Here is a 26,690-nt window from a genome sequence, read left to right on the forward strand (position 1 = left end):
CACACATAAAGGAAGAAATGAAGGAAAACGCTGCTATGAACATGCCAAAGCAGCAGGTGGCGCTAGATTCCTAACCGTGCCGAAATGTTGGCCAATCAGAAGTCTAGAAGCCTCGGTGGGAAAAAGTAAACAAAGCTGGGGCATAGAAGCAGAACCGAGTCGTATGTGTGGAGGGACAGTAACTGTGTGTATATGTAAGCATTTAAACACTGCAGAGAGTAGAATTAACAGTAACAGTATTGTAGAAATTCATTTCACCGAAACAATAACGTGGCGCACAGTGTGACGCATGCACCAGTTTATTGTATTTCCAGACTTGCTTTCGGCACAATTTACAGTGCACGCTACTCTGTTTTTTGTCAGACTTGAAATAGCCGAAATACCTTCACACTACGGAACTTCTTTGGCTCTTCCGTTCGACAATCTCTCCGGCATTGGAACCATCATCTGTTTTCTCTTCGGTCACGCTCGGTTGATTTTTCTAGTCGGCACACTCATTTCCTCCATTACGCGCTGGCTCCATTACCCGCTGGCTGCTTCCCAAACAAACACAGGTGCGGCTTGGCACTTGTGCTGTACGTAACAAGTCACGCGACGTGACGCTGCGGCTGTGATTGGTTCGGCTCTGCGCTACTGAATTTGGATCGGCTGACCTTTTTTTTTTTTTTTTTTTTTTTTTTTTTTAAGAGGACAAGAGCGGCGAGGTCTATCGCGATAGCTTAATTTCTCTATCGAGTAAAAGTTATATCGCGATACATATCGTTATCGTTCTATCGCCCAGCTCTAAATGGAATGCAAGATCAGACATCACAATTATTCTGTTATGTAATGATTCTCATTTAATTCATAAAATGCTCCAAATTTGAACTCCTCCTCGACCCTCTGGTATAAGCAGGCTGACCTTTTGGCATCTGATGACTATCTGACCATCACGTAGTCATTGTAGTTATTTAGAAGCGTTGGTAGATGAGGCAGAAAGGCTGGCACACTGTTCCAAAACAAGCCTACTGGTCCACCAAAGCCAAGGCTGCTGGTTCACCAGACTTAAAGAAATCAAGGACTGTGTGAAATATAGCCTTCATGTGTTTTGATAAAGTAGTTTGTCATAATACTTTATTGTAGGAAAAGAGTTTGATTTGTTGGTTACCTGCACTAGATGGGACAAGGTTTTGGCTTCTTGAGCAAGTTAAAATGTGCTTTTGAAGGTCCCTTTATTATGTCTACACTTGAAGTCAGTGTGAAGGTGAAGGGCAGACATCCGCTATGACGCTAGACAGCTCTTGTTTCCAGATGCATATTCATAACGGTATTGATAAGTTTTTGTTAAAATCCTCCTATAAGCTGGCACTTTCTTTTTAGTCTTTGGCATGCTAGCCATTAAAATCCATATTTGAAAATCAATGTTCATTGGATAAGGAGATTTTCATTCATGTTTTAAGGCTCCTCATTCAGTGCAGTCTTTCTGTGTAAAATATACAAGAGTTTTATAAATGCCAATTTAGCAACATCTGCAGCCAATCAGAAAAGTGCAAATTAAGGAAAATCTTGAGGAATTTAACAGAAGTTAAAAGCTATTTTTAACAAGATAAACAAGAAATGAACTACACAGATTAAAACTTTATAGCAGAGAATTACAATAAGAAAATAACTGCCCTGAGTTCATAGTTGAACACCTCTGCATGCTGAGACCCAGTATCGCCTTAATAACATCAGTGATTCTTGCCTGAGGATGAGGATTATTGACACTGTTAACATTAACTTTACTCACTTTTTTCTTTTTTCTTCTGCCTGTTATTATCTAAGCGAGGAAGCAGCCAGTTACGTTTATATACTGATATACGAACAATGCTTTTCTTTGTAAGATGGTTAGAAGTACCAGGAAATGTTCTTCATCAGATAAGGTAATGCAGACTCATTACATTCAATGTACACGGACCAGCCTTGCTGATGAGGGTAGTCCCCCCCCCCCCCCAAAGACCCATTATAAGCCTGGAAAAACCTTGTGTATGCAAATTTTATTTATCTTTTTTGTTAAGTAACCTTCCTCTCGTGTTAGCTTTCTGTTATCATCTCTTATGTTAGCGGGTCGGTTTTGACCCGTGAATTAAATCAGCTATAAAATATACTAAAAACAATAAGTTATCATCCAATTTGTTTCTCATCTCTTGGTTACCTTGTTAGGCTTCCTTATCCATGAAAATGTTGGTTTTAATACTTTTGGTGTGGGCCTCTGGGTCTTTTTTTGTCACTATACCCCTCGATTTCAATTAAAAAAAAATTGTAAAATTAACCTCAAGAGAATCATATTAATAAATAAAAGGTTTCTGTGTTACCTGAGTATTACTGAGGGGTATAGGACACATCTCTTAAATAAATCTGTTTTATTGATTTTTTTCATTTTAAGATTAATAACTAAAATGACATCGATGGTGTTACGGGTCAATTTCGACCCATAGACATTTACATCAAGAAAAGACAAAAAAAGTTTGTTTTTTTTCAGCAGTAGACCTTTAATATAAACTGAAAAAAAGAAAAAGTCCTCTCCTCCTTTGTTTTGGTTATAGCCGTGGGTAATTGTGGGCTTTTTATCACTTCCCAATGATACAGCTTCACCTCAGTTTCCTTTGTGAAGTTCTTGTCCAAGGTCATATCTGGTAAAAAATAAAATAAAATAAAATATCACAGCTGATATTGTGATCCTGCAGTCCAGTGGTCATATGGAGGACCACACATTTTCATTGTTTCTTCTCAGGGGTGCCACTCGCAGCTTTGACTGTGAAAATCTGTACATTCCAGGCATAGTTGGTTTTTGCATCACAGGCTTCCCAGATTTTTCTGCCGTTTTTCCCTTGCTTACTGGGTATATATTGCCGGAAGGGGCATTTTCCTCAAAAAGTGGACAAGACATTCATCCACTGTCACTGGCCCTGGGATGAACATCAGTGGAAGAAGCTGCACCCATCTCTCCCAGACATCCCTGATGGGAGCAAGTTTGTCAGACCTCGGTCTGGTCTCTCTGTTGTCAAATCTGAGGACTCTTGAATCAAAATGATATCAAATGTGTGAAGTGACATCGTTGCCCAGAAAATGTTTCTGCCTGTCGATGCATCCCATAGACGATCAGTGGCCTCATTGCAGCATCTGTACACTCCAGCAAGAACAATGAAAGCATCCAGGTATTCCTCATCATGTCGCCATTGACTTTTTTCCCTTCAAGGTTTATCATAGTAATGATGATTCTTTCTAGTGACAATGGCATAAATATCTCAAAACATCTCTTGATGTCACTGACTTTGGTCAGAGCAAACCTTGTGATTCCAGGGGTCATTTTGATGACATTTGCAGCAGCTGCCCTGCCATGTACATCATGAGGTACTGAGCTCCAAAAGATCTTACCATTTTTGGACTTGAATCTTTCAGCAGGAGTAGCTTCAGCACCAGCGACCTCCACCTCTGATCAGATGTGTCTGTGTCTTCTGGATGATAGTCCACATTGCCTTCCTCTGTAGAAACCTGCCCATCTGAATCGCTATGCTGCTCTGTGTCCTCTCCTTCATTTTCACCAAAAATATGATCCAGAACTTAGCTCACTGTGAATCTTCTTCTCATTTTTTGTATGCTGCAAATTGTAAATGTGCACTCTGGAAGTCAAATGGCCACTCAAATAGTGAATTCACCTCACATGCCCGTGTTTATTTTGTTTTGTTTTTGTGCAGGTATACTGCAAAAAACATGCAAAATAAGAATCCCCTAAAGCTCATATGATTAGGAGAGGCGCTTGCTGTAAGTGTTTTAGCTGACAGTGCACTTATGATTTCAGTTTTGGCTTTAATTATTGCTTTATACTCATAATATTATACCTGGGTCGAAACCGACCCTAACAACACAAAGGTCATAATTTCAACTAGGGCATTTTATAATTTAGTGAAAATAATTTTTTTTATTTTATTTTGTAGAAATAGAGGTTCCTGACAAAGTCAAAAAGCCTTGATACAATAAACAAATGTATGTGATTTTTTTATGCATTTGAAATTTAAAATGGGTCGGTGCCGACCCTAACACGAGAGGAGGGTTAAGTAACCCAGATGAAGTGAGGATCAAATAAAGTTGACGTTGAAGCTCTGTTTTCTCTCTTCATTGTTCTCCCTTGAATATGGGTATGTACCTGTTAACTCGCCTTCTATTTTGCTGTTCCAGTGACGAGCTGTAATTCACACCTGTAAAATGCTATCTGATCAAACTCTAAATAGACACTGAAAAGCCTGAGACAGGAGAGGTCTCATGCAAAGCATTTAGAAGGCTTTTGACTTGACTTCGACTTGCTTGTTCGAAAATTTCTTGCAGCACTGCAAGGAGCCAGATTAAGAGGACTAGTCAATCAGCTGGTGTGTTTGGGCCTGGCAACAATCATGTGTTATCTGATCTTTACATAAAATGCGTGTTGTGTAGCACATACAACAAGGAAACTGTTTCTAACGTCTAAAATCAGCACACTGCTGCCTTTTTACGCAGAGCTGTGTTGCCGCACAGACTCTGGCTGCAGATTGATTCAGCTTGATACTGCGTTTGATCCCCATAGTCAGGAAAATCACTCATAATGCCCGAGCAGCTCGTTCTCCAGACTGAGACACTGATCTGCTGTTGCACAGGATAACCATGTGTCAGCTGAACAGATGGAAACAGAAGAGTGGGGTCTGCTGAGGAGCAGAACCACCCAGTGAATCAGATCCAGATAGTCGTTCAAATCCAGCCAATACTGACAAAACTTGAGACTCTTCCAAACACGAGTGTTTGTAACTTTCCACGTTTTATTGTTCAGTATTTGAAGAGAAAACTCTGAAATGCAATTCTTGCACTAAGGTGCCCTCCTCGACTAAACAGGAAACAATAAAAAATTTATTATCGGGCAACTTCCAGCAATTATAAAAGCATGATCATCAAGATAAAACTCTTTGCTGTGATGCTGTTGTTTTGCCTTGTGATATAAATCTACCACACCTCTTCCCTTTAAACCAGTGTATTAAGCTTAAATCAGGAGTTTTAAAGTGTGCCTGACTAGTAAAGCCATTTAATAACATCTTATAATGTCTTATAATAAGTGCAAATCCAACAATAGATCTCAGTGTTTCTGCATAGTGCCATTAGATGTGTATTAAAGACAAGTCAATCTGCAAGGGACCTTAACCTATGGAGTAATTTGGAATCAAAAATATAAATTGTACTTTTCCAATCAAATGTTTTGGTGGACCAGTGTTGGCCCCGGGTCATCAGACTGGTTAATTTGAGCCTACTTTATAGATACATATGTCTGTTTGCAAATCTGCTGGCCTGGGACAGGAAGATGTTCCTAAGCCAGCCAAGAGATGTAATCCTTCTAGCATGAGACCCTGAGTCTGGGAGGGGCGTCATCTCTGTAGAGCACAACACCCAAAAAGCCAAACTGGGGAGGCATTCTACTCAGATTCCTGTACATTGACTCAAAGTCAATACAGTCAATAAATCATTCATTTAATTACAAAGTTGGTTGTCAGTAAAACTAACAAGAAATCAGAGAAAAGGACAGAAAAATAATATAGATCATTGTTCCACTGAAATACAGCTATAGCAGTGTCTCAGACCTGGTGCATGTGATAATAAATATACAAGTACTTGATAGTGACCGAATGTTGTCTATAGATGGTGATACTGGCGACATTGAACTTCTGATGGTCTACATGCTTTTGTACTTGCCTCAGTCTGACCTCAATTATAGCAAGAATCATAATTGCTTCTTCTTCTTTCCTCTCTTTTTTTGGTCAGTACTGGACTAACAGTTGTTTTGACATGATGATTCGAGTGTTGCATTTATGGAACTTTTGGATTCCTTGAACCCAACATGTTTCCAAACAGACTCCTTGGTTTTGCTGGTCCTGTTGACCAGAGGTTCTCTTTCTGTCATCTTATTTTGAGCTAAACTAAACTTGTGGAGTGAGTTTGGGCTTTTGGGGAGGGTGGAAAGTGCTATAAAGGAAATGAAGTCAAACACATACCATATGTTTCATGTTTTATTTTCCTTTTTTTTTTTAATTTAGGAAAGTCCCATTTTCTTTTAAGTATTCCTTTAATGCATCACGTTTCCAAAATGAGCTGATGTTAAATAATCTCAATATAGACCAGAATAATCCACCTCAAACCTTTTCTTCCATTATATTTTAAGCATGTTTTTAGATTTTTAGTTCTGAGTTACTGAATTACTTTAAAGGATTTAAATGTAGGGAATTTTAACGGTCTGAGTGTTATTTGTGTTCTCAGTTTGTTTGTTGACGAGTTGTTATGATTACAAGATGTAAAGCCACCGAAGTCGACACAATGGTGCGCAGATTTTACTGTGATCAGTCTGTCCCTACCTGCTGGGTTGTTAACAGCCAGCTGTGAGCAGCTATGAAGCGGATGTCAAGGCAAGAAACACAAATGTCAGGGGCAAGTAATTCTGTTTAGATTTATCTTCTGTGTGTGTGCTCTAAGTTATTATTAAAGTAGATTTCTGTGCTTCTCTTAGGTTATACAGTGAAATAACCTAAATATTTCGAATATATTTAATGAATGAAGCCCTGCAGCTGGTGTGGGTTGCTTTTAATTCTCCAGATGTCTTCCATAGAAGCTTCTATTTTGAATTCGCCCAACAATTTTATTGCTCTTTTATAAGATGCAGTCTTTTGGTAGTAGTGAGGGGAAATCTCATTTAATGTAGTCTTTTCTTCGGGGTTGTTATCACTTTTACATGGAAATGCTAAAGTTTCCTTCAACATGAACCTCTTAAACTCTTGTAGAGTAGCTTTGCATGATTTACAGTTCAAAATAATCCTTATTTATCTTACACAAGGTCTTGGCACTGCCCCTTAATTTTTCTTCTGTGTAAACCAATCTGTTTTAGCTGATCGGCCCTTAAGCTATCTTTCTTCTTATTGGCTTTTTTCCCCCAGAATATCATGAGATATACGATTTGCCACTTTTCTCCAAGGCCCTCCCTTCTTTTCTGTCTCTGTCTACGACTTGTGTAAATGCAGATTTGCCTCCAGTTACAATGCCTGGTGCAAATTTGTGTCAGTTCACCTCATTGCAGTGACTTCGTGTGCATAAATGTGCCATAAGAGTGGAACAAACAGTCTGAAAATTAGTGTTTGGTGCAGCTTGTAAGCTACAACTCAACTTATATTTACTTATATGACAAAAAAAAAGAAAAAATATATCATCAAATCATTTTCACTTCATCAGTGGTATTGGTGTTATGTTCAGATCACATATGATTAAGCTTAAACATTGTCACTATTTTACTATTCTTTAAATATCAACCACTACAAATCACTCTCAAGTAACAGCCCATAGTTGTAGTAAGGTTGCCAGCTGTACCTGGTGGAGTTCACCCTGGACCTGTTTTTTTTTTTCACCTCTACATTTGTCATTGCTTTTGCATGTTCCCCCTGTAATAGCATCTAGTCTCACCATGTCACACAGACTTATTCCCTCTGTTAGCAATTAACACGTTCTTTCACTTTTTTTGTGTTTAATGCTGCTTGGTATTTTAAATATTCAAAAATAATGACCTGTTATTAACAAATGGCAAATAGAACTGTCAATATTACAGCATAACTTGTGAAAGGTTAATTTCTACATTGCAAATGAACATATTGTGATTGTCCATTTTTTCTGTGTTTTCTTGACAGTTGGAGGCCAACGGGCTTCTCCCTGCACCTGGGATGGTGCTTTTTGACAGAGCGGCTGTGGAGCCATAACCCCACCGCCATCACCATTCCATCCTCTTGACTCTAAGCTGTTGGCCCACCATTGATCTCACGCCCAGGCTCCCCTCCTTCCCTCAGCTTTGCTCAGTCCCTGACAAGGCCACCACAGCCACCACATGACTCACCAACTGGAGCCCTAGATCAAGTAAGCACGGTGCTCTGTACTCGTTGACTTGAGTGCTGCAGTATGTCTCATTGCAAGCCAGAGTGATCCCTCGCACAACTTGTGTGTTCTGCAGCAAACTGTTATATAACATTGATTTCCCACTGAATACTGAAAGAGTAATTTTCTTTATTGACTAGAATACTTTTTTAGTGATTATTTTAATTTCTGGACTGAGCTTCTAACGAAGGGTGAAGGTTGTGTTTGTAGGATGGCAGTGGCAAACCTGAGGTCAAGTAAAGCAAGACACAGCGGCTACGTATTGAACGTGGATTTATTTTAAATTTATTTTATGCTTGTTTTGTAATCTAGTTCTTATTATCTATTATTCTCTTAACTGCTTTTGTGATTGAATATCACCAGTAGCCCAAACTAGTTAAAATATTAAAGTAACATATAAGCAAGTTTAGGAGGGTGAACCAGCCTATCACGCTGAAAAGGTGTTTTTCCTTGAAAATGGCAGCTTATCAAAATTGATGGTGATTAATCAGTGTTTCAGTACCAGTGTTATGAGCTATTGTATTTAAAAACTGCATCCACTTCCATGCATTTGATTCATTCATGGGATTTAGTTTACTCCAATGTACATTGATGTAAGGCCAAACCTGTTTACTCTTGTCATATTTTATTATCTTATAACCTCATTGAAAATTCATTTTTTGTTTCAAAATCTGTTCCTGACCAGGAGAAAATGAGAGTTTATCCTGGTTTAAAATAGACCTTTGCCAGAGTGGCAGATACATTTACCTCTTAATTTTGTTCATTTTATAATCCAAAAATATATTTAGGCTTGAGTAAATTAAACTACTTGTGTGCAGGAAAAACCCTGCAAACTATAGTTTGTTAGCAGTAAAATGGTGAATTAAATCTAATTTAAATCAAGGACCCAAGTGTGAGATTTGCCACAAAACCTCGGGAGTGCCATCGTAATTATATTGTCACTGTAGGTGTTTGTTTGAATTTATTTATAAGGTGTAAATGCACTGTGAGATTGGTTTGATTTGCGTTTTGTTCTTTTCAGTTTTGCAGGGCAAGTCATTTATTTTAAGTTCTGCAGTATGCAGACAATGCACAAATGGCTGACTTGAAAGACTCCAGTCTTTGCCATCTCCACACATAGTTAATAACCTGTCAATTTAATTTTAAAGAAGACAAGTTAGTTAAACTTGGATTTAATAGTTTATAGAAGCGAGAACGAGAAGAAAAAAACTTCAGGCCAATGAAGTGCATTGCTCTGAACATCCCAGCATGTCTGAGGAGGCCTCCCATAGCGTTTCACAAGTTGAAATGAGGACACACACACCCACATTCACGCGCCAAATTACACAGTGCCCAGCAGAGTTCAATAAATGATGAATATTCATGTGGAATTATCAGTCTGGCAGTGAACGTGTTTGAGAGAGAAAGCGTACTGTGAAAAAATTAGGTGAACAATGACACAGACGCTAAGAAAGGCAGTTACACAGATCCGACGGTCCATGGCTCATATTGTTTTAGTGGTATATTTGATGTCTTTTAAAAGATTGATAAGGAATATCGTATGTTTTGCTCAGAAAACAGCGAGAGGACACTTCTATCTCAGTGAAAATGTATATTTCTATATTTTGGTTACATAAATGAACAGGGCAACTACAGGTAGCAATTCTCTGGTTGTCTCTCACCTCTAAAAACAGCTTTGTGCTGTGCTTTCTATACACTAAGATCTCTGGCTAACCGTCATAATGTCTGAGGAGCTGTGTGTAGTCCAAGGTTATTTCTTACTCTTGGTAAACATCCTGGATCTGGGTGTTCACAGATGGTTGGGGAAACAATGGGCTGGAACTTAACAGGGTATTCAGTTGAGAAGCAGGGAATCTTAAAGGGCCACAACAGCATTTTTTGAATGTTTAATGGTTTTTCATTGGGATTTGGAAGCATGCGTAGTATAGAGGCTAGGCAGTTTGCATTTCAGTGCAAGTATGAACACATTTTTGTACACACTATATAATATATGTGGAGAATGCCAGCACTAGACAATAAATTGGGAGCAAAAAATTGATACTTTTCAGTGAAATATTTTGCAATATTTTACACTTTTGCAGAAGTCACCTCAAACATATAGCCTGTTGGATAAGCTGGATTTTTGTAGAATTTAAGCCTAACATTAGCTGTAACCAGCTGTTGTTGTTGTTATGGTTGTTGTCCCATATAGGGTGGTTGACATGTCTTATTTGCTGACAATAACTAAGTGCAACAATTTTGGAAGTCAGTCAATTTTTCTAATGTACATCAGAGTTTTTAGCATTTCTTTCTGGTTATTTCTGGTTTCACCATTTGAAAACTAACTTTTACAGGTTTAAACATGGGTAAATGATAAGTTTTTTGAAAAAATGATTTTGTTGATAATTTCCTGATCATCTTTTGAAGTAAATAAACCACCAAAAAACATACATCAGTGATTCCAACTGTTTAACTTGGAACACAGTCGTCAACATTAACATTTCTTAAGTTGCAGTTTTTTAAGGTCATAGATCTTACATTTTTGGGCGTTTTGGTGTTTCCACCGAAGCGCAGCATTGGCGGACCTTGAAGATCTTGGACTAAAAAGCGAAACAACAAAGAAAAAATGTTGGCAGATTTATTATTATTTGTTGCAGCCTTGCTTTTATCTTTCTTGGATTTGCACAGATAACTTTGACTGCATTTATTCAAAACTCTAACATAGATATGATGTTGAGGTAAGCCAGATATGTGTTTAAATGAGTCATTTCCAGCAGTTTTAAAAGCAATTTATACAGTTAAGTGCGTATATATTTGGAAAGAGATTACGACAACGGATTATCACAATGGATATTAAATGACACAACTCACATGCAATTGAAGTGCAGACTTTTAGCTTTAACTCTGGAACTCTTTCATGGCATGCATTTTTAATTTCTTGCTATTTGGGCTGATTGGGACCTGATGAATGTAAAAACAAAGATTACCAGATTTGAATTTTTTTTTTTTTTTTTACCTGATTTTTGTTTCTGAGAAAAATGAGATCCACATATGAAGACATTTGTTTTAAATTTTGATAGAACAGTGGCAGTATAATGTCCTTGTAAGTGGATATCAGGCCCTTGTAGAGCAAAATTTTGTATTTTGCTATAGATTACTCTAACTGTAGCTGAAGAACATGGCTGTTTTGCATAGTTTGCAAGACTTTTTTCTTATGGCGTGCCAAATGTAACCCTCTGCTACTGAAACAATATTCAGCAAGTGAGAATTGGGTGCACATTTTCACTTGAAGAGAAAACCGCTCATTTAAGGAACCTATTGGGACAGTCTCTCGCCAATCAAAACTGATGGCAGCATAGTGCTAAAAACTGTGCTATAGACAGACTGATGTTTATATCATTTATGATGTTGGCACTTACAGAGCTCAGACTGTCTATTACAAAGCAAGAATACCACCAGACTGTTCCAATAAAGAAATAAAATACATCTGTTTTTGCTTTTTATTCCCTATTTTAAAATAATTGATTGTGAGCCAATTTGGTCATATTGGTTGTGATCCTACAGCCGCATGGATGCCAATTCAATACACTCTTACTTCTTTCATAGGAGTCAAGAAAAGACTGAACAGGTAATGGATTGTTTGGAAGGATTGCCGGGAAAAAGCCTGTTCTTTCTAAAAAGAACCTGACAGCATGGCTTAGGTATGCACAGTGGGATCTGAGCAAACCACAAGACTTTTAAAACAGTTTCCTTTGGACAGATGAGACTAAAGTGGAGATGTTTGGCCATAATGCACAACACCATGTTCTGAGAAAACCAAACAGCAAATATCAGGACAAACGCTTCATACCAACTGTCAAAGAGGGTGGAGGGTGAGGATTTGGGTTTATTTTGCAGCACCTTGCAGTCACTGAGTTCACCATAGACTTCACAAATGTGAGGCGGAACTTTCATTTGGGAACTATTTTCAAACCAAGACTAGACATGGAGAAAATATGTTAATATAGAAATTGTGATGCATTTTATGCAATTGTTCTTTTAATGCTGTGTCAATTTTTGGGCCTTTTTGTGGCTAGGACAGTGCAGAGAGTAGACAGGAAAGTAGTAAGAATGAGGGTGAATGACATGCAGGAACGGGTCTGGAGCTTGATCATACCCAGGTCAGAGCAGCAAGCAGTACTTTACCTGTTTGAACATCCTTCAGTGTAATGGTCAGCTGCTCAACCAACTAAGCAATATCAGCACCTGTCGTTCCCCCCTTTTTTAAATTATCCCTTCCGCCAAGTAGCCATCTGACAAGCTGATAGCAATTTTGGTAAGTAAAAAATGGCTAATGATAGGTCAGTAAATCTTTGTCTCAGTGCCATGACTGATGACATTGGAGATGCACTGAACTGATTTTTCCTTATAAATTTCACTTAAAGATTTAGTAAAAAAAGAAAAAAAAAACTTAACTGAGGATATTTGTGTCTTTTTCCATAGAAAACATTCTTTTTCATTGCTTACATGCTCCAAACTGGACTTCAAAGTACCCCTCGCATGGGGGTCCATGCTTTGGGACTGATTTAATTTGTAGAAAATTTGTATGCAGACAGGGTAAAAGTTTGTTTTGGAAAGCAAGCTTGCGGCGCACTCTAAAATCAAGCCAATTCAATCATTGCTCTACATAAACTGTAGGTCACAACATTTGTTTGAAAAGTCAAACGACATTTCTATTTCTTTTTCCTTTTTTTGTAAATCGACGGCTGGTTTGGAAATGTTAGACTAGACTGCATATTTCATTTATAAGCAGACAATATATGGAATGGAAAATACTAAATTCCCATTATGCAGAAGAATGTAGGAAGCCAGGGTAGTTTGTGCTATTTACTTGAACATCAAGACGATGCCTCCCAATTTTTTATTAACTCATTTTTATGTGTAATTACAAAGATATGAGACAACATTGCCCCTTTTCATCTAATCTCACTATGGTAGCAAATCCTTCCTGGATTCAGATCTGATTGAGGATTGTCTTCAGATGTTAATCACATTTAACTTGTGCCAGCACCCACCTCTGCTATAATTTCATGCAAATCTTTAGATACATTTTTCAGTAATCTTGCTAACAAACAAACAAACTGAGCCAGGGAATTTCCTGCATAGGTTTCTTTTCTGTGAATTAAATGAAGTGAAATAACAGAGAAATTCATATTGTTTTTTCCAGTGGCACAACAAAGGCACCTTTGCTTTATGTATCTACTTAAAATAAGCCATCATCTGACCTTTTGCCAGTGCTTCTTTTGATTGCATGGTCAGATCAAAAAGCTTTTGAGCATGGCACCTCCAGTTTATTTTGCTTTGCAATTACTTTCCCTACCATATAACTCTGCAGCATGGAAAGCACCTTGAGTATTCAATACGTTTATTTTTTTCGAATCCACTGAGAATAACTTGAGTTACTTCTGTCACAATATTTGACTCCACTCTATTTTATTTAACTAATATTAAGTAATGAGAGTAATGAGAGAATCTGTTTGTTTGTTTGTTAATTGAATTGTGAGAAACCAAATCCTAAGCCTGCCCTCATGTGGAAACCACATGGGGAAATAAAAAATCTCCTCAGCTTGAAGCCTTTTCAGAGAAGCAGCTGCTCAGTTGAATCTGCTGGTTACGTGACTGTAGTGAACCTGCACACTCAATTTTTCACCGGCACCGTTGCATCCTGATTTGCTATGTTTCACTTGACACATGAAAGAACATATAAGTCACTGGCTGCTCTATATGCCTTGCTGAAGCTGTATACATTCTCTGGTCATGTCCTATATTTGAGAGGGTGGGCCTCAGCAACAGTGACTGAGCATGGGTTGTACCAACATGATGCAGTAAAGAGGGGTGGCCATGCTGCATGCATGAGCAGTGTCGTGAGCTTATTTTACAGATAATTATTTAAAGATATTAAGCTATTAGCCTTTTACTATAACCTTTTCACATCTGTTTATGGCATTACTGAAGATCCAGTCATATTTAATTCTGATCAAATCTCTGGTCAGGTCGATTAATATCAGGCTCAAGATGGAAACCTTGACATGTGAATCTGAGGGAATTTTTCTGTGCTTTTTTCTTTCTTTCTTTTTTGTCGCTGTTTTATCCAAAAGATAAAGGTTCTTTGAAGGAGCCAAAATAATAAAATGGGACCTGGTGAAAGATTGTGTCTACATTAGAAAGATAAATAATGGGTCTGTATTGAGGCTAAATGTCATTTAGGTCCTCCTTATCTCCTTGTTTTCCACACTCTTCAAGCCCTACTCTGTAGCTGGTGGTCTCTTCCTTACTCCCCCTTCTCCAAGCCATACATTACGGCTGCTGAGCACATGCATGCCTGCACATGTGTGTTCGCGCACGCACGTGTGTACATGCAGCTCTGCGGAAGCAGAGGGAAGCTTTGAAGGATCTTTGAAGGAGAAGAGACAAACTTAAAGATACTGAGACGGCTGAAATGGGGAGCCCGTGGAGGCAGTGGACTGTGTTTCTCAAAGGTCTGAGTCTGTTGCATTGCTGCTGCTGCTTTTTCTTCTCTCTCTTTGGCGACTGAAGGCTCTCACCATACAGCACATACGGAGAGGGAGGTGAGGTCAGAAGGTGCAGGACCTGGTCTACAGGTTTGTGGGTTAGAGTGTGAGTTTTCCTCTCTCCCCTTTTTTTTTAATGTTATTTTTTGTTTGGTCCCTACTTTCTGTTTACTTTGAGGCTGATATGTGTGAAAGTGTGTTTGAGGATATGCTCGCGCTGCAGCTGTAACTAATTATGATTGTTTCAGTCACATGCAGCACAGCTTGGATGCTATAAGAAGTGCAAACTGTGAAAGCTGTCATCCGCTGTGAGTTATACTCATTCAAAAGGGACAGTTAAGGGTAGTAATATAGCAGACTGTTTAATGTGCTGCTTAGTGCTTAGATAAATCCTCTGTTTAATCTGCTGTGTTTAGTTTTTTGTTTTTTGTTTTGTTTTTTTAGAAAAAGGAGAGAAGACAACAATATGTGAATCCTGCTGCACAAATTCCATAATTGTATAAATGTATGTGGAGTGGAGAAAATGGGAGGTTAAAGGAGAGCACTTGAACTTCTCATCACGGACCTGACCGTTTCATCGTAGGGCCACATTAGCGAGAGGATTCATATTTAACCACTAACTTGAACTGTGGTAGCTTTCATAGTGTGACTGCCTGTAAATGTAGGGCTGGGTGCTGGACTCCAAACTAACTTTTTCACACCAGCTGGCACTAGGGTGCCTAACTTTTCACTTAAGCGTATCAGAATATATGAAAAAGTGCACTTAACTTTTTGTCATTTCATTTCAGTGATTGGATAATGGTGTATGCAGTAGAAGCACGGAGTGTTGTGACAGTTTTGAAACTGAGACTGAAGGTGGTTCAGGTAGCGAGTATCATAATTGTGGAGTTTTTGTTTGAACTTTGAATTTTATTTAAAGGGATGGATTAAGGCTTGGATGGATTAAGGTATTAGTCAAAGTGTGGTTTTGAAGTATATCATGTGTCACTTCTCACAGTATTTGTTGTAGTATGCAGACTCTCATGCGGCTTAGAGGGTCGGAGTGTAGTACGGGATGTTGTTTGTAGCTCCAATTTAAAGATTCCCCCAAAACTCTCATATCGTTAGCTTCATAGCATAAGTGCCTAAGTCATTGACTTAGTCAAATGACTTAGGCAATTATGCTATGAAGCTAACGATATGAAGACCAAAACTGCAGTTCCACTAGTGGCCACTGGAGTCTGGTTCCAAAAATGAGCCATGTTCAATTATGCCATTTTACAGCATTATAAAGCTACAGAAAATTAAAAATAAACATTTAAAATAAACAGAAACAGTTTTGGCCTCAGTAAATAGCTTAGCCCTTCTTAATACAAAAGTATGAGTTGTTTTATAATAGTACTTGGGGGTAGTTGGCACTGTTCTGGCACAGGCAGCTGTAGCTGATTGGTGTCTGCTTGGGGTCATATTTGTTAATTGTAGTAATTGAATTTTATGGCCCCACTGTGCTTGTGCTGGAGATTTTTGGAGTAAATTCTAATTCTTAACACTAATTAGGAGGTACCTATGCTGGGGTGTAGCTGTTGTAACATCTATGGGTGCAGCACTTGCTCATAGCTTAAAACTCCCTCATTTCATCCAAGTACTGTAACTTCTGGCTCCAAAAAGCCTATGCAACCAGGGCCAAAACACTCTTAAAACTTCACAATGTGAACTCCAAAGCCTGGGTGACCATATCCATCTTTTATATACAGTCTACACTTGCATTCAGATCACTGGTAGATGCTCCAGTCTGCATTTGAGATGGTAATCGGGCAGCCAGGGACAAAGAAGCCTCTCGTCTTTTAGGGTCAAGTTTCACCAGGATCCTGAAACGTCTCCAGGCACTTATTAAGGCAGATATAAACAGTCATATTTTATTTATTTTTTTACGCTTAAAAGTTTGCCATCTTTGCTGTAAAAGCTTTTTTTTTTCCTCGCAGAAAATAACAATTCTTACACTGTGTTGCTTGAGTGTCACATCCTCTCCTCATACAGCAAATACGCAGAACATAGACAACTGTCTAAAGCGCTCTGATGTGAGATTTACCCGAGCACAAACAAAGCGGTTTTATCTGCCTTGACTGGTTGTCCACAGACAAACTGCTGCAGAAACCTTGCTTAAAGACAGCCATGTGGGTGCTAAGAATGAAAACTTTGTGCTGAATGTCTTTCATTTGTTTTAAATCCTTTGTAGTCATGCTTAGTAACGAATATTTGCAATATTTCGCATGGATGGTAGTCGATGGATTCTTTTGTTTGTTTATATAAGCGTGTTGGTGAGTGAAGTGTGAAAATCCACACTTAACTGGGTGTAAATTGCTAAAAACTGGATATTGATATTTTTCCCTAGATAGAGCACTTACATCATCACAACAGGGGGATTTTATTTTATTTTTTTAAACCTTTAAAAATGGTTGCTGAACCTCAGAACATTTGAAATGGCCATGGCCTCATCTGAGGATACATGTCCTGTTCAGCTTGTTTAGTTATTACAGTACCATGTTGGTGTCCCACGTTTTTCCTCTGTTTGAAGACCATTTCCCAGCCCCTTCCTCCTTTGTTATTTTCTCACAGGGGTCTCCTAATGCTAGGGGTCTTACTAAATTTTGATCCTCAAGCTTTATTATCAGTAAATGTTACACTCAGACCCCTTACTTTTGTTTCCGTTGATCAGCAGAACCCAGAATCGGACTGAAGGGGCATGTGAGTCACTTGAAATAACTAGCTCTCTATCGAAGATGCTCTTGTTGCTTCACCGCGTCAGCTCTTTTGGCTGAGAAGACGCAGTCAGAAACGAGCCCTAAAAGCACACCAAGACTGTAATGGAGAATCGACTCATGTGTTACTGTTTGACACATAGTTTGGGAACGATAGACATTAGCATTTAATGTTTTTTTTTACCAGTTACTTATAACTTAATATCCCACCAGCATCACCTCTTTCCAAGTACAGTAATGTATGCAAGAGGGAGTACAGGGGTGGTGCACAAAATAAGCTTAGTGACTTTACACTGCAGTGGCCTTCTTACATTTGAAGCATTCTCAAATATGCTTCTGGTATCACTTCCTTTTGTGTTCAGGACCACTTTTCAACCAGGGTTTGACATGTGCATGGCATCATTCACGTCAAGCTACGCTGTTAGGTTTTTAGACGTGTTTGTGTCGGTTGAAAAGCCCCCTTCATAGGCTGTGCCCAGCCAAATACTTACAAACAGGTTAATCTTGAGGATTAACGTTAACCTTACTGGTGCTTTAGTCTGAAACTAAGGGAACAAAGGCAGCTTGTAGCCTCAAACAAAGAGAATAAAGCAGTGTTGCCCTGGTCGGATGCCCATCCATCTCTGCAACGCTTCAGGCCTGTTGTTCCACACTGGTGCCCACTGGTTTGGCCATTATTAGATTGCTGGAACTGTGTACACATTGTAAGTGACTTAAATGTATATAAGTGCAATACCTGCCCTTAGTCTCAGTGGAGCACCTGAATGAGATAAAGAGCTGAACCAACCAGTTGGCACAGACTTGTGACTGCAATTTCTTTTGCTTGCTGGTTAGCAGCAATTAAACGTTCAAACTAGGACTGAAATGACGCTGTTCTCTGACAGATGAACTAAAAATAAATACAAAATTGGTTAAAAATAACTGACCGATATACTCAGGCATGCAGATTTTTACATCTCAGGCCATGTGCCCTGAGATGTAAAAATCTGGTTGAGCCTAGCCGATGGGCTTCACAAATTCCTTTTGAATCATTCTGAGAAAAAGTATAAGTGGTTGTTTTCATGGTACAAAACAGAAAGCATAAAGCGTCCTCTTGTTGTAGACTGATAAATTAAAGCTATCTATAAAGCGAGTGAGTACAGGGCGTTCGGCAGATGCATTTGGTGTTGCTTGCTTTTGTACATTATCAGACATAATCACTGCACCTGGTGTTCTCTTTCTGACAGTGAACTGTAAATTTGTAGATGCGTTCCCAGAAATGTACCGGCTTTACCTGAGCTTGTTAACCATCATAAATGATGAGCGTTATGATGGGAAGGTCACTCTGAAAAGATGGATCCTCTTTCTCTTACACTTAACATTACAGGTGAAACAGTCCATCAGTCTGTAAGTGCAAACGTTAATTTTCAAGGTTAAGTTACAAAAGATAAATAAATAAAAAAAAACATACATTTAAAATTAGTCAATATTTGGTGCCTTTGGAGGCACGTTGATATCAAACTAAATATTATTACTATTTTATCTGACAAATGAAATTAGAGCCTCTGGCCTCTTTTATGAACATATACCAAGTTAAGGGTTGACTAAAGCATTAACATTTTTTTTTTTAGATATTTGGTAGGCAAAAAAAGATGTTGGCTACGTAAAAATGTCTTTTTTAACTCTTATTTTTATTCCAAGATTCCAGTCGAGCCATTAATATCATCTGATGTGTGTTATAAATGTTTTTTCCTTAAAATATAGCCAGAATTAACACATTTGTAACATAAACAAGAATAAATTATATATCATACTTGCAGCTCAGGCTCTTATATTAAATACATACTAATCTCTGACTCTGAAACTGGGCTGCATTGTGTTTTTATTGGGTGCTAATGTGCTGCAGTGATCTCATTTCTCACTGTTGTGGATGGATGTTTTTTAAGTGCAGTGGGTTAGCACTACAAGGAAGGCGGAAGTAGAGCGGGGTGATTTGAGGTGAAATGTAAACAGTGCTAGTCAGGAAGGATTAGCATCCCGTGAGCAGCATGGACTTGCAGCGGCACCCAATACTTGTGACAATGGCAGCCTGTTTTTCAGTGGGCTAAAGAGGTTGTGTGTATGTGTACAGATTTTTCTTTCAGTCACAACGCATGAATGTAAATTTTAAAGAAAAAGAAATTTCCCACAAGTAGTTGAAAGGCTTTTATTCATGTTTATGTCTCACCTTCCTTTTAGAAATCCCGAGGCGCCGCTGTAGCTTACCTGGTCACTCTACACATCCTCTTCCCGCTTTCCTGTCTACTCTGAACTGTCCTGTAAATACAGGCTACAGAAATTGAAAAGATTTCCGTTGTTTGTAAGCAGTCAGCAATCTCTGTACAAAAATGCTCATATCAATTGCATTTGCATATTACAGTGTATTTCTTGTAGTACTTGTGAGATACTATGAATGGGAAAAGCCAGATGTTGCTTGGACGTCCACTAGATGATGAAATATTTAATATTTAATTGATATTCAACACTAGTTAACTTGTTTCTGAGAGCTTATAGTGCCAGTGGGAAACTTATTGAAACTGCAGAACGTATTGTGAGAAATGAGTGGCTGTACATTGGCTGTAAAAACTCCAGTGCTGAAAGTGGCTGATCTGCAGCCACTTTCAGCTCAAGGACTTTAACATGCAAAGAAGATGTACGACTCAACGTGCTACACATTTCAGCAGTATTTAAATTAGTTTGATTGCTCACAAATCTGAATAATTGTTGCTAAATTTGTCACCTGGAACAACTCTCAGTCAGTCATAGACTCTCATTATTGTTTACTGGTTGGTCCACACTGTTGTAGATAATAATTCAAGACTACATATGTAGGGCAGGGTGTCGGGATCATTTGGAAGACTAAAGGATGAGAGTGACATGTAACTCATTTGTCAACCTCATACATGGCTTATCAGTTGAAACATGTAGGTTAGCCTAATATTAGCCACTCAGCATTAATAGTGAATTAAAATGTTCTCAGCACAAAATACTCTTCTTGAACTATATTCAGAGGTTGGTAGAAAACTGCAGGTGAAGGTGATTTTTAAAAAGGACTGGTCAGGACAAATATTAAAGAAGATGCACCTGTGTAAAAGGGGTAAACTTGTGTAGTTAAATTGGTGATCATGTTGATTGATGATGGTGTTGACAGAAATGCACACAATCATAGCGCCATATGATTATTTGGATTATTACAGTAGTGTTTGATAGTGTTATTGACTTTTGTTTTAATTGGGAATTTGTTTTACAAGGAAAAACAAAACAGCAGAGTCGGTCTTGTCTGACCGAGGAGATTCAGTGTGGCCTTGGATTTTGTGCATGTGTGGTTAGCTCTGCCTGACAGTAGGAATTTAAAGAAATAGTTGTCCAAAGTCTTGACAAAATCTGTGGCTTTCCTGTGCTCTTTTATCTGCACTGGTTTGTAGGAATGGATCTAGGGGTGGGGAAGCTGTGGGACTTACATTAATGGCTGCTCTCATTTTGTTCCTGACACTTCTTTTTACCATGTGTTTCCCACCCCCGCAGGTCAGTTAAAGCTGAAAATGAGTGCAGTAGGGGAAAGCCCTCTGGACCCTGCCACGCCAGAGTTACGCAAGAGGAAGGGCTCGCCATGCGACACGTCAGGGCAAAGGTAAGACCGGCTGCATGCCTTTTTTTACAACACTGACAAACATTACACGGATAGAGCCGGAGATACTGTGAATCTTTATTGGTTCATGATCAGCCAAAAGATGAGTAATAAAAACAATTATCAACCATATCAACCTAGCTTTTTTATCAGTAAGCTTATAAACGTCTAAGCTCGTGAAATTATGTTGTAAAATACATGTAAACAAATGATGTTTGCATTAAAATGTGTTAAACCATTAAATTTGAAAAAAATAATGCATTATAAAAACATTAATGCATTTAATCGCACTTTGAATTCCAAGCAAAGGGGAACTTTTGTCAATGCATGACTTCCTGGCATACCGATTACACTGATGCACACAGCTACAAAAATGGAAGAATCAGAAGAAAGTGTGTACCCGATCCGTACCGGAAACCCGATCGGTACCCCGCATGCGCAAATCTTACATCACTTCCTCTCTTTGCCAACATTGCGACATTCAATATATTTGAATGACACGGTTAGCGCCCAGTTAGCTCCTAGCATTTCTCAACAGCTCTGCCTCCTTTTCGACTACCGGGACATTTAAACAATGGATAATCCGTATACAAACAAATTCATGCTAAGTTCCTCCACAGAGAGCGTCCCCCGATTGAACAACAGCGCCGTAAAATAAGAAGAATGGCACCTAATTACAGACTTAATAATATTGAGTTAGCAATGTGTCACGTGAAGATTCATCAGCCAGATTAAGTGTTTACTGACAATTGACAGTGATAGCGGACGTCATCATCACTATTCCAACAATCCTCTCCTCACAGACAAGCATAAACACACTCGACTATCGCTAAATCAAATTTAACACGCATTTGAAATCACGCTAATTCAGTTTATAATAGGGTTCATTCGCTCGGTCAGCAGGTGGCGGTATCCTCGTACACTGGGGAGTAAACTGCCATTAAACGAACAGAAGAAGAAGAAAACATCTGCACATGCGCGGTACAGATCGGGTAGACCCGATTTGTACGGTCCGACTTTACACATGCGCAGTAAGGATCGGGGAGTCCTGATCCGTAACTATCTTTTTATTTTTCGTTTTTGTCTACATTGTACTGAAATGCTTCATTATTGCAAACATTTTAAGATATACTTATTATTCTTAACATCTTAACAGATACTCTGACCCATAACTATCGTAAAATGCTACGACCGGAAGTAGACACCTTTCGCGCATGCGGGGTACCGATCGGGTAGCGACAGTTAGGACTCATTTAATTTAAATTACATTTTAAAAGACTACCTAGCAGAAGTCTTGATAAAAGCGTGGTTTTGTGCAAACTGTGCAAAAAGGAGTTTGCATACCACCGCAGCACTTCAACCTTACAGTACCATCTAAATGCAAAACATGTTGCAGCGAGCACAGAAACTAGGAGCTGTTAGTGCTAGCAGTCCCAGTTTGGCAATCCAAACTTGATGAAATGACTGGCTTCAGGACCAAAATTACTAAGTCAGCGTCGGACAAACTTACAGATTGTCTCGCAAAATGGATTGCTCTGGACTGTAGACCACTAGCAGTGGTAGAAGATAGGGGTTTAGAAAATGTGCTACAGATTTAGATGAGGAAACCCTGTGTAACAGGGCCCTGAGTTTTTACAGAGCAGAATCCACCATCAGGGAGGCAGACTGCCCGCTGCAGTAGTGGTCCAGTCGAGCAGGGGCCGACCCACAGCTGTCTGTCCTGGCCTGCAAGTATTTGATTAGTTCGGCCACTTCTGTCTCATGTGAGAGACTGTTGCAGACTTGCAGGTCACATAGTAACAAAAAAGAGAGCTGCCTTGAGCTCTGAAAATGTGAACAGGCTAGTTTGTCTAAGTAACTGGCTGAAAGACGGACTGTAAGTAAGAATGGAGTTATTGTGAGTCCAATAGGTTTATTTTTGCACTAAAATGTTTGATGATCACACCGTTTTAGCCTAATGTACAAAATAATGTTGGCTAAGATTATTCAGATTTTAAAGGTGAAGCTGTTCAAATAGCCTTTTATGTTTCTGCCTAATTTTTTTAGAAGAAAAACTGCACTTTATTTTGAAATTTCTATTATTATTTAAAGACAATACCATTTTAAAAAGGTACTAAAAGTACTTAAAATAGCACTTTAATTTCTAAGTCTGCCCAATTTGGCCAGGGATATTATTTTTGTTTCTCTGTTTTGCATTTAAATGCAGTTTTTCCCCCTATAAATCAAAAGAGCTTGAGTTTGCAATATTCATGTCCATGTCTATTATTTGTTCTGTCCCCCACTAAAACCTTTTAAAATTAAAAAAAAAATTTCTTGTGCAATTAATCAAGATTAATTAATTATAAAGCCTCTAATTAATTAGATTAATTCTTTTAATCGAGTCCCACCCCTAAAATAAATATAATGGACATATTTAATTCTCAGATTGCCGAATTCTTATAAAAATCATAGATTATCCACATAAGGTAACGCAATCATTGCCTTGGTTGTACATGGCGAGCATGCTTACTGATGACTTGTTTTTGCTCATTTTTGGTCAGCTGGGCTGTCACTGTGGGATTAGGCAACTCCAGATGGGAGAAATATAACGTTTTACTCAAGGCAAAATAGTGTTTTATTCTGCCTCGCTTTGTTTATATTCGTGGACATAAAATGTTATGTGTTTTTTTTTGTAGTGTGCTTTAAAAGAAAGTGTATTTTTGTGTCTGCAGCACATATGTTGTCCAGACTCATCAGTGAGGATACGTGACTATAGTCAGGAAATAGTTTTTAGACATTACTAACTGTTGTATTATAACCCGACCAACCTTTACTAATGCAAAGCTATTTTTAATGTGTAACTGTAACCAAGTAAAGTATTTTTAATTAGTAAGATATTAAAAATAATATAAATCATGGCTGAAAATATGATGTCAGCAACAAAACGATTTGCTTCACAATCAGTCTCTCTAACTTTTAATGTGGAGGTTGGAGGTTTCTTGCTTTTTAAAAGTATAACATATTAATTTTGTGAAATTAACACCAAATTGGTACATGTGATGGAAAATCATGTTACGGGACATACCAATAGTTTGGTGAAATTTGTGTTCAAGAGCATGAAGCATGAGGATTTCATGAACTAACTTTGAGGTTGCTTAGTTTTTGGAGGCAGTTTGCTAGGGATGAATGTCTATTCCCCAACCAAGTGGTTACTGGAGATTCGTGGTAGAGATGGCACGATACCACTTTTTTATGTCCAATACGATATCATAAATTTGGATATCTGCCGATACCGATACGAATCCGATATAGTTCATTTTATAATCAACAAAACTGTTTGTTTTTTAAATATCTTGCTGCATTTTGTATGAGTTCATACTCAAGTTTTAAAAAAACAAACACTAAAGCTATTCTGTTATTCCTGTATGCAAAAAATACACTACACCCAAAATATTTCATAGTTCAGCAATACTGATCAATCTAATTTACTTAAACCTACACCATCCAACCTATTCTGGTATTCTAAACAGTACTTAGCAGAAATATTAAACAACCTTACTAATAGGGTTGCAAACTCCCAGCAAAAGCAAAAGGAAACCACCCCCCACCCTCCGCCTGATAATGCTTAATCGGCGCAATCTACTTTAATTTAATGCACGTGTAAAACAAATGCACAGAAATCAATTATTTTTCTACATATTTAAATACATTCAACATCTTTCTTCAACAGAATTACAGACTGCACAGATGGTTACCAAAGGAAAAAGTGCTGTAGCTTACCAGGGTACATATTAGAGTTAATAGTTCCTTTATACAATAATAGATTTCTATACATTTTACATCAGATGAAAACTTTGGTTGTAAGATTCAGATAATTATTTATTAAAAGCTAGACATGACAATTAGAAAGAAAAGTATTTCTTTGTGCCCCCCTTTCCCTATTAATGCCCTACCTGGCCCCCCTAGCAAAACTTTGCTAGATCCGCCCCTGCACAGTTACCAGCTGTCAGCTACATAGAAAAGGATCCTGGTGTAGAAAGTAATAAATTCTAACAACAGCTTATCAAGCTTAAACATGCTGCTGTTGTTTATCTGCTGGTTTCCTATTTCTGGTGCAAAGTGGGCGATAAACAAACAAGAGAGACGGGAGTTGTGACAGAAAAGCCGATCAGCTGATCATTGACCAGTTTCATGATTGAAGTAGCAGCAGGAGAGTGAGGGGGAGAGAAGAAGAGGCAGTCACTGCATGTATTGGTTGTTAAGCTTGACGTGGGAATGCTTTACAAACATTCAGAGATGAACTTACACACTTGCTTTACTTCTCTGGGATACCTTTCTCGGAGATGAAATGCCGGTTTCGTAGCGAGGCTCCAACTGCTCAACCAGACCACCGACAGGTCTCGCACGCCACAGCCGCTCTATCACGTGACGCATGCTGCTCCGACGTGCTAAGGTTATGAGCTGAGTTACGCCATGTCGCAAGTTTTGTTAAATGATTTTATGATATTTAATGGATCGGATTACATTTTTTATTTCTCTTCGATATCCGATCCAGTAATTTAGGTCAGTGTCGGACCGATGCGTAATATCGGATCGGTCCATCTCTAATTCGTGGTAATCAGTGAAATTCGTATTGCAGACAACTTGGTGTGGTCCACCAAACTCCAGTAACTGGAGCAATCTGCTAGCAACCAAAGCGAGCACAAGAAGGTTTTCGGTGCAGCGCTATGTTTGTGACCAGTTTCACCTAGTAACATCCAAGTGGTTAAGGAACCCACATTTGTCACTAACAACTGGAGGTTGCCAGGGGATCACCAACCGGTCTCTAGTGTGATTGCGGTGTCAGTGATTAAACATCGGCAACAAAAAGTGAAATAACATCCCACAGACAGCCTGTCAAGTGCTGACTTCCCTGTGCCAAATATTTTGTTGTTTTAATTTATTTATCACAATTATTATTTATTTGTTAGTGATATTAAAGTGATTTATGTCTATATACTCCCGAAGGAAAAACAAATCACTATAAAGATATAAATGTAAAAAACAATATACATGTATATTTGTATATGTATATACCAAGATACCAAGTTATATACCAAACATTTTTGCTACTCCAAACAAAGTAAATTTGAACAAAAAGTCCTAATTAAATAGAAGTCATTAGAAACCTGAGATAAAGTTTAAAGTATAGATTTGACTTTAGGTCAGTATAAGTTTAAGTGGGGCGTGTAGGAGTGAAAGTTCTCCATGTACTGTATGTGTAAATCTATAAGGCCGATAGGTGATGTAACAGCCCAGCTAGCATTTCTCCAGCAGCTACACTCATCCACTTACCCGCTCATTTCACACAGCAGCGTCCTCCCCCTCCTCACCCTTCCCTCGGTCACCACGCCTGTGTTTTCTGGCTGGCCAATGCACTGACCTACTTTTGCTGTTGTCGTTTCACATACGCACGGTCACATATACGCTCTTCTTGCTGCCACATACCTTGCTGTTTCTCGTCCGTTAGAAATGAAATCACTGGAACTCAAGAATAAATTTAAACACCAGGCTGCGCAAAAGGTTAAAAGAGAAGAATCTTAATTTATTTTTTTTCTTTTGATTTTTGTCCAATTTCAATATTATAGAAAAATGCCACAGGTGGATAAAAAGCCAATGCAGGAAAAAAGAGGATCATGAATTTATTTTCACAGTTTAATCTATAACCATTTACTTAAATTTAACTGGCTGTTGTTTTGTTTTTTTTGTTTTGTTTTTAAAAAAACAATCTTTTTTTTATAAGTAAGCAGTGTTAAAAAGTATAAATAAATCAATTTGATTGCAAAAAAGCAACACCATGGTAAAATGCATTAC

The 26,690-nt window shown here is 38.4% G+C and overlaps 1 protein-coding gene across 9 annotated transcripts in view; it reads left to right on the top strand.

Moving 5' to 3' along the window:
* ncoa1 (nuclear receptor coactivator 1) overlaps positions 1–26,690 on the top strand; it is a 106,581-nt gene that overhangs the window by 35,334 nt on the left and 44,557 nt on the right. For 4 of the 9 annotated variants that reach the window (XM_080883076.1, XM_080883077.1, XM_080883078.1 and 1 more), the window contains exons 1-2: positions 12,551–14,441; positions 20,756–20,861. In XM_080883076.1, coding sequence (XP_080739202.1) covers positions 14,402–14,441; positions 20,756–20,861 — 146 coding nt within the window. In that variant the 5' untranslated portion in view covers positions 12,551–14,401. Of the gene's footprint in view, positions 1–7,703; positions 7,927–12,550; positions 14,581–20,755; positions 20,862–26,690 lie in introns of those variants that run through there. The other 5 variants (XM_080883080.1, XM_080883079.1, XM_080883082.1 and 2 more) reach the window with 4 other exon arrangements.

This window comes from Rhamphochromis sp. 'chilingali' (genome assembly GCF_963969265.1).
Source record: "Rhamphochromis sp. 'chilingali' genome assembly, chromosome: 5".
NCBI lineage: Eukaryota > Metazoa > Chordata > Actinopteri > Cichliformes > Cichlidae > Rhamphochromis > Rhamphochromis sp. 'chilingali'.